The sequence below is a fragment of the Cottoperca gobio genome, chromosome 7 (assembly GCF_900634415.1).
Source record: "Cottoperca gobio chromosome 7, fCotGob3.1, whole genome shotgun sequence".
NCBI lineage: Eukaryota > Metazoa > Chordata > Actinopteri > Perciformes > Bovichtidae > Cottoperca > Cottoperca gobio.
In genome coordinates, this window is record NC_041361.1 from 12,365,202 (window position 1) to 12,378,027 (window position 12,826).

At 40.7% G+C, this 12,826-nt stretch overlaps 1 protein-coding gene across 2 annotated transcripts; it reads right to left on the reverse strand.

Annotated features, from left to right (window-relative positions):
• Positions 1 to 983: 983 nt before the first annotated feature.
• perm1a (PPARGC1 and ESRR induced regulator, muscle 1a) lies at positions 984 to 12,277 on the reverse strand. Of its 2 annotated transcripts, XM_029436038.1 has the most exons (7): positions 12,222 to 12,277; positions 11,886 to 12,010; positions 8,830 to 8,946; positions 8,423 to 8,542; positions 4,291 to 8,039; positions 2,609 to 2,725; positions 984 to 2,295 (listed from the first exon to the last, which is right to left on the reverse strand). In XM_029436038.1, exons 5-7 carry the CDS (start codon positions 8,012 to 8,014, stop codon positions 2,180 to 2,182), a joined length of 3,957 nt encoding a protein of 1,318 aa, XP_029291898.1. In that variant the 5' UTR covers positions 8,015 to 8,039; positions 8,423 to 8,542; positions 8,830 to 8,946; positions 11,886 to 12,010; positions 12,222 to 12,277; the 3' UTR covers positions 984 to 2,179. The 2 variants fall into 2 exon arrangements, with proteins under 2 accessions (XP_029291898.1, XP_029291899.1); XM_029436039.1 differs by lacking the exons at positions 8,830 to 8,946; positions 11,886 to 12,010; positions 12,222 to 12,277 and having other exon boundaries at positions 8,423 to 8,692.
• Between the last annotated feature and the right edge of the window lie 549 nt (positions 12,278 to 12,826).

The following is a 12,826-nucleotide window of genomic DNA, read 5'->3' on the forward strand; positions in this document are numbered from 1 at the left end:
TTATTTAGAGGCACCTTTCAGGACACCCAAGGTCGCCTCACGGTGCATCTAAAAGAAACACAATCAAACAGTTAAAAAAACGGAAAACAAATGAGTCAAACCGACAGAGTGTGGAGTGACGGAGTGAAAGGAGGATCTGTGATAGCAAGTTGGTTGTGTTTAGAGTGAGTAGACCAGACTGTCAGACTCTTTGATGTGCGGAGGCAGAGAATTCCAGAGCCTGGGCGCGGTGCAGCTAAAAGCCCTGGCTCCCATGGTGCTGAAGCGGGAGGTGGGGACAGTCAGGAGTCCGGCTGAGGATGAGCGCAGGGAGCGGGAGGGGGGTGTATTCCTGGAGGAGGTTTGAGAGATAGGTGGATGCGAGGTTGTTGCTCTGCACCAGGCAGCTGTTTTCAGCAAAAAAGCTCTTAATGTTCATTACGTACTACCAAGCAACAGGATGGTTAACCACTCCTGGTATACAGTTGCATTTACTTTCCTCTGTACTGACTTATATTAACATGGACAATGGGGTGGCAGTGGTCTAGCAGTTCCACTTCCAATTACAACTACTTAAGGTTGTGAGTTCAATACCAGGGCTGCCACCATTGTGCCCCTGATCAAGGTACATAACCCCGAGTTGCTCCAGGGAAACAGTCCATGTAGTTAGTGCACTGTAAGTAATAAATTACTGTGTAATGTACCTGCTCAGCCCCAAAAGACAGTTAGCAACCAACAGGTGAATATGGATGAACATTTGGCAACTAAAGAGAATTGTTTTCTTTCATATATTCATATATGGTAGGGATCAAAAACAGAACTAAGTGTAGTGTAAGTTAAGCAATATTTAAATAACATGTACGCTATAACAGGTGATGGTATTTAAATGTTGTGTTCAAAACTCTTTTCCACTACCTCCAGGTGGCCCAACAAATAGTATTTCATTGTTTTAAATCTGTGGCATATAAATTCAGTAAACTACGAAACAGAGAGGATGCATCAAATAATTGCCAAGATTTTATTCAGACATAAAAACAATAATAGCATAGAGCCCTCATGGGTGAACCAGTGAGATTTGTAAAGGCATTGTCCAGTTGTGACATGCACTATTATTCAAGATTGCATGACAAATCTAATCCGTTTAATGTTTGTGCTGTGCTCAACAGAAGGACACTTTATATGTTTTAGCTCACCTTAGCCCTCTGCTGGAGAAAAACATGCATGAATCTTTATAAAAAAGAGAACAGGATCTCCTGTGAATACAATAATGTTGAATAAAGACATTATTACCATAAATTATGCCAATTAATGACTTGAACTAATAGTTTGGGTCTATACTGAAGATCAAGTATAGTTTATTTGAACACTGCAGCTCACTCAGCTGGGATAGTCCAGCTTCTCACATGAGCTTACGTTGCCATCTAGTGTTTAAAAGTTTCATCTTCAGGTCTGAGTACTTTTGACAGCACATATCTCAGAGATGCTGTTCACTGAAGTTAAACTCAAAGACTTCAACATCTCCCAGAGCAGCCTAAAGGGCAAAATGCTGTACAGTCGTCAAAAAACAAATCATAAACATAAAATGCCCGTTATATATTATTAAACTGATACTGACACAGAATACATTCACCCTGTTTGATTAAATTAGTATTTTGGAATACACTACAAAAGATAGTCACCATCTCAATTTGTAAAATATGTTCAATTATTTAACAGTAGTTTTGGATAAATTAATGGGATGGAAACAAACCATCCTCAACTCTTCAAGTGCCTAAAGTTAATCCATGTCCGTCTAACATCTCTGTACAGCTCTGAGTGAACATGCCTCTAATCCTCCTTCAGTATGCGCATACTGAAACCTTATTTACAAATGTCTAAAGCCTTCTTTCTGATAAATACTTGCATTTGGTCGTTTAATATTTCATATGAATGCTTTCTGACGTTGAAGGTCAAAATGTCAGCCAAATGAAGATTGGAAGCCAAAAAACCTGCTATTAGAGTCAACCCCTTTTCCATGTCCATTCAATGGAGAGATTAATACGACTTGAAGCAATCATAGTGCAATTACGTAACGCAAACATGTAACGGCACATCAAACACATGACAAATTCCTCGAAGGACGGACTTGCACGTGCTCATATCAGGTGTTCATGTGGAAGAATGTTTAATTTTAAGCATGACGTATTTACAGGCCAAGACATCAAGAATCAGACGGGGCGGTGTAATTCACGTTCTTCTCACTGGCTGCTGCCTCCATCTTGACGTATTTACGCAGGTATCGGATGGCAGACAGAGCACTTACATTCGCCAGCAGAACTGTGTGAGAATACATATTAAAAGTGAGTCATCACGTTACTCATGAGGTTTCGCAACACAACATAGAATTGATCTTTTCATAAGAAGTTACTTATTCTTGAGGCTGATTTTATTTCAGTGCTTTGTTGATTTTACCTCAGTATTTACAGTCCTTACAAAGAAATAAACTGATTACTTCATTAAATTCAAAGTCAAATGTAACGTGACAAGCAACTGCCTTGTACTTTCAGTCTTAAAAAAGACTTTAAAACACAACATTTGAAGGTTTTCTGTTATATTAAAGTACATCAATGCTTTATATTAACACACATACCAGCCTTCCAGGTATCTCCAACTTGGGGGTTTGCAGTCTTCAGCACCCACGAAGCAAATGCAATACAGACCAGACACATGTCTGACTGTCTGAGAGGCAGGAGGGAGGCATCCAACCCTTCAAAGAAAGTGACGGAGTATTATAGAAAACATCTTGAATCATTAAGTGTCACGTAATATTACAATCCACAGAGGATTCCAGTGAGAGGTCATGGGTATTATAATTGGCACCAACACACCAACAGCTGAGCACAAGCTGTTCAACTTCCTGTTCTGTCACACTGTGAGCCGTTCAAATCCTGGCACCTGCACAGATTACTTTTATATTATATACTGATATTTCAAATTATGATTCGAGTGGCCTCAAAGATAATCCTCACGGGCAATTGCTGAATTAGGTGCTATATTAGTAGCTTGTAAGTTATTATCTGAATTGCAGTTCAGTGGAAGTTTAAGACGACGGATTTAAATATACCATTAAGACTCCTCAAGTGGAGGTACTTTCATTTTCTTTCAAAGCCAAACATAAACTGGAGCGCTCTACTGGGAGCTTAGAGAGGACACTCATTGAGCGAAGTCAAGTTATCACGTACAACCACTCCTCTTGGTTTTCACTATGTGCCTGCAGTCCAGTCAGTGTCCTCTGACAGCTGAGGTAAGAGATATGATGCCGGACTGTAACAGCTGACAGGATGACATATCCTACATTACAAATGTGTGAGTATATCAGTGAGCTTAAATGAAAGACGTTGAATACATTATTATTAATACGCACTATTTTTTTTTTTATCAAGCAGTGAAAGGATTGACAGGTTTGATTTTAAAAGTAAAAAAAAAAAGAAAGGTTATGTATATACAATATAGATTCAGATATCTCTGTTAGCTTCGTGACAGACCGTCTGCCTGTCTGGTTTCACAAAGATACTGTTTGTCCATAAAGTAAAACCAGCCATGAGTTTGTTGATAGAATCATTTCCATAGTTAATATCAACATCACCTGTTTATTATATATTAAAATGTTTGCTCACAGTTACACATTTGATATTCAAACCTGCTGCCTACATTTCCCAGAATGCAACTACAGATAGCGACCCACTGGCCTTAAGCAGGGTTGAGGAGAAGACTACAGAGGTCGGGTAAACTTGTACTTGTACTTGTAGTAACTGCAATCCTTTATGAGACTGTGCAGCTCGTTCTGGAGCCACACAAGCCTTTATACTACTTCTTCCAGCACATTTATTAGCCTGTAAACAGATTTTGATAAAATCGGTGCAGCTCCCTTTTAATCGATTTGAGAGTGAGAGCAGATCTGAGATCCTGCAGAGCGGTGCAGCAGTTTACTTTACTTTCTTTATCTTTATTCTATAAAGTTTATTTGAGTAAAATCCTGACAAAGTCCTGTATTAATGTGTACAAGACAGACACATCTTGGTTTTAATTCGCAGAGAGCATTGAATCTGTGTGTTATATGTGTACAAGCACACTAACATCCCTGCTTTATGACGGACAATTAAGGTTTTCTGCATTGATCTGAATCAGACGTCACCACCATATGCTGTCTGAAGATAATTAAACTTTAACTACTCATTTCAACGATATATATATATATATATATATATATAATATATCATAAAACCTCATGGTTATCTATAACGATACATACTTGTGTGAATCTGGACTTACTTGGATTTGAAACAGTCGTCTGTACATCCTCGTATCTGAAAGGCTGCTGCGCTAGTGGTGAGTAGATCCTGTCATCCAGGTGGTAGAGAAGTGGATCAGGAAACATCACGTCTTTCTTTCCCCGAGCATTTAGAGGATGAACTGTCCTTTCAATGGATCTGCCACCTTGCCTCACAGGTACAGCAGATAGAGGGTTTGAGGGTGTTTCCTTCTGGACTGTAGATTTGGTCAAACTAATGTTCCTGAAGGAGAGTGTGGTTTTCCAAAAGAAGTTCTGTCTGAGGTCGCTATCTGTGAAGAAATTCTCATATATGTCTGTAGAAATCTGAGATGCTCTTGATGTAAGGCTGAACCTGGTCACCACCCTCACAGGACCGCAACCATCTTCTTCATCAGATTCCCCAGAAGAATCATCAGAAGAAGAAGATGAAAAGAAGTGCTCATAGGCCTCAGGGAACTGCAGGTTTCTATTAGCTGAGCGAGAGGAGGAAAAGATAGGAACCAGCTCTTCTTTGGCGATGAGAGGGTAGAAGAAGCTTTCTGTATCAAACTCGGAGAAGAAATGATCATACGTTTCAGGGACAGAATTTCCATCAGTGTAGCAGGTGGTTATGTTATCTGTGGCTGATTGGTTGGGAATTGATTGCTTTCCACTGAACAGATACCGAAATATATCTGTGAGAGAGATTCTGTAGCTGTCTGTTGAAAATGAGGCTAAAGCGTTGACGTCTTTGTCTTGCTTAGGCACGAGTCCATCACTGACATACTCTACTTTTTGTAGTTCTCCTTCGTCTAAGGTCTGTGAAATGTGGCCTTTCTGTGTGAAGCTGAAAGACTCAGAATCCAGGACATGTAGATTGTGTATGCTTACATTTTTAGAAATCTTTCTGAGGCACGTTTGAGCACCTCCAGGGTGGGCTGGTCGGGAAAAGTCCCCAGCAGATGTCAACATCATATTCTCAGGGTAAGTATCAGCCCCTAGACTCTCCCACATAACACCTCTAGCAGAGGAAGAACAGACTGTGCTAACAGAACTTGATTGTGCAGGGTAAGGATCGCTGGATGTGTCCTCATTGGTTTGTTCAGGCTTGGACTCATCCAGATGAGTAAAAAAGCCTGAATCAGTCATAGCAAACATGTCGGTCTCCTCACATTCCTGTAACGGTGTGAGGGAGCTGCGTGGAGCACCATTGCTGATCATTCGTAAACCCAGAATATCATTTATTGTCAGCTTCTCCATCTCATTCCAAAAAGAAGACATAGCGAACACTGAATCTTTTGAATCTGGTGCCTTTTCAAGCTCACAATTTGCTTTAGATGCTGAGATGACGTCTTCTGCTTTGACCATTAAATCCCAGTTTGAACCCGTCGTGTCATTTGCTGCAGACAGGCTTTTGGATTTAGATGTGTCATCTCCTTCCTCGTGTTTTGCCAGCATTAGTGATGTTTTGTCTCCTCCTTCAGGGTCATTTTGATCGACGGATAAACAAGAACTTCCTGACACGTCTGTGATATTTTCATTTGACAGTAACATGACAGATGCTGTGTCCAGAGTGCAGCAGGATGATACTGGTGTATCAGATAAGAAGGGATTCCTACTTTGACAAGCCACCGTTTGTGATGCTGCCAATTCAGTTCTCTCATATGTTGTGTTTTTTTCTGATACATCATCACATTTGGATAATGTCTGACGCACCAGAGGATATTCTGTTTGCTGTGCTTTAATACTCATATCTGAACCGGAGGGACTTTTAGCCAGATGGTGTATATCAGGTAATGCATCACTGGAAATCTCGTCCAAGAATGCACAGGCTCTAGTTTCAAATTGCTTGAGTTGTGTGTTGTTTGAATCAGAAGTGCATGCAGCCAGAGGAAAGTGAGTATTTTCCAGTGTAGATCTATATCGGTCTGTGTCTTGACAGTCAATTTCCAGCTGTTGTTGGGGCTCAGCCTCTCTTCGACACAGTGTGTGGTTGTCTCTGCCAGAATGTCCAGCCTCTACAGCCAGGACCGACTTAGCAGAAGACAGTTTGACATTTTGGCTGACTTCCACAGCGGGATCATTTGACTCTGCGCTTGGTAAAATACTTATTGATTTGACCTCTGCTGTACAAAATTCTGGATTTTCTTCAATTTTATAACAAATGATAGAATGATTCATTTTGTCAGACTGCCGGAGACTCCCGGCACGAGTGTCCTTTCTTTCACAGTTTGCCGTTTCTGTGGCCAGGTGTGATTTACCAGGTACACCGTTAGTAATTGAAACGGGCAACACAGTTGATTCTTCTGCATGTAATTTGCTGCATGGCTGTAAATTAGTTGCCACATTATCACTGTTGTCATTTTGACTTTGTGGGGTTAGTAACCCATCATTAGTTGCATTATGTTCAGACGAGCCTGCTGCTTTACACCTTCCTTTTCTGATGAAGCCTTCTGGTAAATATTGGTATTGTATGTCACATAGAGGATCTTTCACTTTGGTCTCCTTAGCAGATATCTTCCCAGGGAGATTGCTGGTGGCAGAATGTGTAGTTAAAGTGGACATACAATTTGTTTGTGGTTCGTTTAAATGCGACAAATTTGTATTTTTAAATAAACACAGACTCGTTCCTCCTCTCCATGGATACTGCTCCTCCTCTGAGTCACTCGGCTTGACTGAAACCTGCCTCTCGTATCTATGCCCACCCTCAGCTGGCTCAACGCCGAGTCGTCTTTTCTTCCTTCTCTTTCTTCTGGAAGAAGCAGATGGAGACGATTCTTGGCTCGCTGTTTTGTTTGTGCGTGCTGCGTCTGACTGCAAAACATTAAGGTCTTCCTTCCGTTTAACATGTTTCACCATTTCTAGATTACTCAATGAATCAGTGCTACACTTTTTACTGAGAGTTAACTGACTTGTCAACAAACCTTCCTGCTTAACATCATCCGTTTCCTCCTTTATCGCAGTGTCAGGTGTTGTTTCTGCGCAGACGACCCCCTCGGGTGAGTTTCGAGACTGATTCACTTGCGTTGCCTTTTTTACTCTGGTTTCTGTACAGGCATCTTCTCTGACGAATAACCTTGATTCAGGGTACGCTGATTTGTTAGCCTTGAGCACTGCGATCCTGGCTGCAGGTTCAGGGGAAGTGTTGGAACCAGGCATGCCTTTTTTTATTGTGTTTATGTTGCTGATGGTGTTGACAGGCTTTGTTGTCTCTTTGCCAACTGCTGTTTCACCGCTGGCTGGCAGGGAGCTTAACTTGGGGATGTGTTTTGGCAAAGAACTGCTGCTGGCTTGTTGCCAACCACTACACCGCTGCTCCTCACGTATTGCCTCCTGTTTTTTTCCATCTCTCACTTTGCTTGGCTCAGAAAGCCTCTCCGCCTCTGTAAGATTTTTCAACCTTTCAAAGAATATATTGACAGACTGCAGGTGTATGTCCTCCTCACTGCCCGAGAGCACGCTCTCCATTCCACCGACGGTGTGTTTACTGAGGTAATGCTCCACAGGAGAGCCCTCACAGTCTGGGGGGCCATCGATGGGGCGGTCAGACTCTGAAAAGCCTGCTGTGAGGTCGACTTTCTCAACCCTCTTAGAAAGAATGGACCGTGTATCATCAATGTCACTCATCCCCGAGTCGTCCACACCTGCTAATGAAGGAGGAAGGAGGCTACACTCCTCGCACTCCACAAAGAAGCATTCCCAGTCTTGCTCACAGATCTCCACACTGTAGTCAAAGTCCTCCATTTTGACTTAGAGGGTGAAATATAACCTGCAATCAGAAGAGATATATTTCAAAGGTAACCACAGTTCAAAGTATATGTTATTAAAACATTTTCAGAATAAACATATTGCAAGCATGAATACCAACTAACTAAATCAATAAAAAGTCCTTCTATGCAATAAATAAAATCAAGCACACTGATTTTAACTGTACACAATTCTGCAACACAATTATAAATATGTAAATAATCAATAAAATGCAATAACTTGTGATAATATTTCTAGCAATATGATCTAATCTAATATAATCTAATAGAAATCTCTTCAGGGCAGCAACTGAAAACTAGTCAGTGAGTTGAAACTATCAAAAATAAAATAAAATATCAATTATAGATTTTTTGGAAAATGTCGGCATCCAAGCAGGTTTCCTACCTGTCCTGCTTCAGCTGTGACCCTGCAGAGGTGAAGGTCTAGGACGTCTGTAGTCTCAGCAGCACCATGCTGTCTATCCTCGGGTGAGTCCCATGATTTGATAAATATAGAGCAGCGCTTCTGATCACGTAATAGACACAACGTTCTTACAGCAGCCATCTCCAACAGAGGCATAACGTTTCTAAACTTTAAATAGGCTCTCCACTCGGAAACTGCTTAACTGGACACTGGGTATTTTAGATGCTACTATTGTTTTATGTGGTAAATATATCTGAAATCTGATCTAGGTGATACTTATACATTTTAGGTCTTTTTAAATTAACTCTATATCTGCTGGCTCCAACAACAGTCAGGACCTGAGCAGATATGGGGGTCATGCGAAGTGTGTCAGTCAGCTGATACCTTACCGCTCTGATGTAATGGGGTGACAGTGGATCTGAGTGTTTCCAGACGCTGTGGAAACGGAACGATCGGGGGATGAGACTGGAGCGGCATCACGTGAGACTCATGTGACTCACTTAAACCTAAATGAGAGTAAAACAGACGGTTATAATAAAAAATTAAAAAATCGTATTAACTTAATTTCAGAAAAACTCAAATGGGTTCTACTTTCTAAAGTGTTGCGGTTATTAATAGCTTCATTAGTTGTTAAAGTTCACAAATGTGTTCACACATTCTTACTTCCCTTTGACATTTGATCGTCACTGTGCAGAATGATGTACGAGTCTGACACTCGAAGGCTGTTTTCACATTCATCTGCTAAAGGGGGAAAATTTCTCTGTGCTCATCTCAAATTTCCGACATGTTCAACACGCATATGTACAAGCATGACTTTGTGACACAACTAGTTCGTTCACTTCACATGGAGAACAGACTCTTCTGTGAAATGGGAGATGGCTTGTCTAGCAGTTCAACTTTGTAAATATTTTCTTTTGTGCATATTTATACGTTTTGGAACTTGTTAAGAATTTCTTGTAGTAAACTGTAAATGGGTCTGAAACTGTAAATACTAGTATGTCATTAACAGAGACATCTTCCACTAAAATAAGGCTCCAAATCTGGAACGGTCAAAGTAGTTAATTAGTGGATTTGGGCCCGGATGCCCTGCAGCGCTTTTCCAGAAGGTAAGTGGTCCATTGGAGAAGTTTTCCCAGGGAAAGAAGAGTTAAATAAAAAGACAACACAAGCTATGAGGATATACACGACTCAAATTATTATTTTCACAACATATACTCTACAAACAATGCATGTTTTGACTTCTTATATATTTAGGATCTTTTCCTCCTGGGTCTGCTTTGCATTTGATAGGTGAACACTTCAGTGCATCCATCTTCCTGATTTGCACATTTCAGTTACAAATAAACTTTGCATTCAACAAATGAACATTCTGGTGAGCATTGGGAGGCACTTAAACTCTTAAGAAGCTACAATTATCGGACAGATGTCAGGCTAAAAGCAGGGCTTATTTTTTGCTTGAATGTGAAATCTACCATTAGGGAGGACAGCTTATCTGACGAGGGCTTGAGCCTTTGTGTACAGCTATCAGTAAGACTTAGTAAAGACAATGTAATTACGGGGCCATCCTTGTTGTCAAAATGTCACTGACACTAAAAGATACCAAGATAACCTATCAGTCCTGATCTCATTATGAACTATTAAACAATACTTAACAGATTCCTAATGTGCCTTAGCTGCAGTTGAATGTATTGATTAACAATGACGGGGTCCCATTGGTCATTTGGAACAAAGAATACTTCACATGATATATTCTACTGTTTGCGGACAGTGCTGCTTTGTGAATTAGCTGTACGGAAATGCGTGAATTTGATAGATTTTTCACAATAAAAGTCTCCATTTTGCAGCATGTTAAGCTATTAGGATCACAGAACTTAAATGAGGACATTTGAGGAAATTCTTGCATTTGTAAAGAAACACCAGATTTGCCTTCACATTGCCACTCTACATTCAGAATTTGCATCTCACACTTTCACAGGCTTTAACTACAGCCTTTATTTGCCTACTTTTCATCACTATAGATATTTATGAGAAAACAGACCCTCTAATTAGCCAACCCGGGCTGTGTGCCCAAGAGGGCCCTCTCAATTCATCAGCTGTGATAAAGGGAGACAAGCCAGGGCCTGTGTGGCTCTTGCACCTGGGGCAGCGGGCCGTTTTGACACGGGTGGGATTCTGTTTCCATCAACAGGATTAGGCTCTTATGAGTCAGTTCTGGGAGTTAAGATTGGAATCTGTTTGGGTTGCTTCACAGAGGCTAAAGCGACAGAATTTCACCCTAATTGTTTACCATGTCAGCTCCGGCAATTCAGTGTTAATTAAACAAAGCCCAGTAAACAGACACATTCAGCACCAGCTCACTGACATGCTGTTTAAACAGAGAGGAGTTTGTGTATGGTCCCGTTACCAAGCATCCTTGGTTGGTGGCATCTCTTATGTGTGAAACAGGGGTGCAAAGTCTTAATTATAGCGAAATAAAGGGTAGAAAAACAGAAGACAGTAGACAAAGATTTCTATCTTTCAAGAGTGTTTAGAAAGAATACAGGCTGTTTAGCAATTTACAAATGCCACACAGGTTGATGTCGGACTCCTTACAGGAGGGCTTAACTGCTCTGAGTTAGAAAAGAGTTCAAAACAATGTGAGACGATGAGTGGAAAGAAGTAGTTCTATTACACAACATTAAGGAGTAAAAGAATGAACCAATGATTAAAAACTAGACTAGTTCAAATATATATATTAGTAATCACTCTCCAGCTTATTTGTGTCTTTGTTTAAGAAGAAGTGTTAACAGGATGTGACACAGTTTCTGTCATTTCCCTTTTTCAATAGAAATGTGTTACACTATCAGAGGCTAAAGGGAGGGACATGGAGGGAGGAAAGAGTGTTCCTCACATAAAACAAATATATATATAACACTTGCACAAGTTTATAATATGGATAAATTCCATATCTTGTTTTTTTTATCTTCCGTTTAAAATGTATCCTAAACATCTGTTCTCATGGTACAGTTGTCAGAAATAATATTAGTTACCCAATTATTTGCAATCTGATCATAAGGTCAGATCTATGACCTCAACTTGGTGATAGAATACTAATACTAACAAAACCATATATTTAGCTGTTTCCTTAAAGGCCCCATTTGAATCAAACCTGTATCAGTTTAACAAGAGGGTTAAAGGCAGTAAAGAAAGCACCTTTCCTCCAGGAACCCTTTGCAGACACAGGCCTGATTAGTGCTCCTAAATGTGGCAATCGACTGTTCAAAATACCAGGAACTAGTCTAGTCCCGCATATAAAATGGTTGCACCTGTGGCCTGCTGGTTTATCCCATGCTTTATCCTCACCTCAGTGTGAAGCAGAGAGCGCCTGCAGGCACTCAGGAGGATTATGCGTCCTGACAATGGTGAGATTTGATCAGGCGCACTAACAAAACGTTATTGTCCTCACCTCAAATGTCACCGACAATACAGCAGTATCAGTGCTCGAGCTGTTTGGGGGTCATGTCAAAATCCACCACACCGACTCTGCAGAATTTAGATTGCACCTCCAGGCCACTGTACCGAGACTGCGACCTGTTTTTAATAATAAGAATACAACCCAGGTCAATTCATTTTGTCTGCTCACTGCCACAGGCCTATTTTACACCGCAGTGATATGAGCCTGGTTGCAAGATTTTGATGTCACTATGTTGCATTACATTTGACTAGCAACAGCATACAACTGAGACATATGTAGGCTATGCTAAAGGTCGCTACTGCCTAGAAATATTCAAATTGAACTTACTGAGTTCTCACTGTGTTCGTGTTCACCGTGGGACGACCTCGACAACTTCTTTGCAGGGGTGCAGTACCCCCTGTAAACCACAAGATGGCGACCACCGCCAACCAAACCGAGTCAACAGACCAACGTTACCACATAAAGCTGGTGTCTTTCAAGGATATGTAATGACATCATTCAGGTCTTTCGCTTTAGTAGATGTAGCAATACGCCACTAAAAAATACTCAATTACAAATGAGTTAGCAAGTAGCCTATCACGAGTAAAGAAAGCCTACTACTCACCGACTGCAGCAATTAATGTGTAGACCTAATATTATTACTGATGCATTGCATCAGATCAAGGTGGAGCTCATTATGTTGTTTATTCTTTTACAATGCATCATCATTTTAAGGTTAAATCTTGACGCCATTACGCAGTCATGACACTTATTTGCTTGATTAGACTCATTTGAATTAGTGTGTGGAAAGTGCAGCTGTGTGTTTGACTCCCCTGAATTTTTACCTTTATCAATTTTATTAGAGCATGCATGTTGCTGAGCTATAGTTCCCATCTTTGACCTAAGCAGAGGTCTAATCAGCCAGAACTGACACCTGTGTAGATGTACAGGGA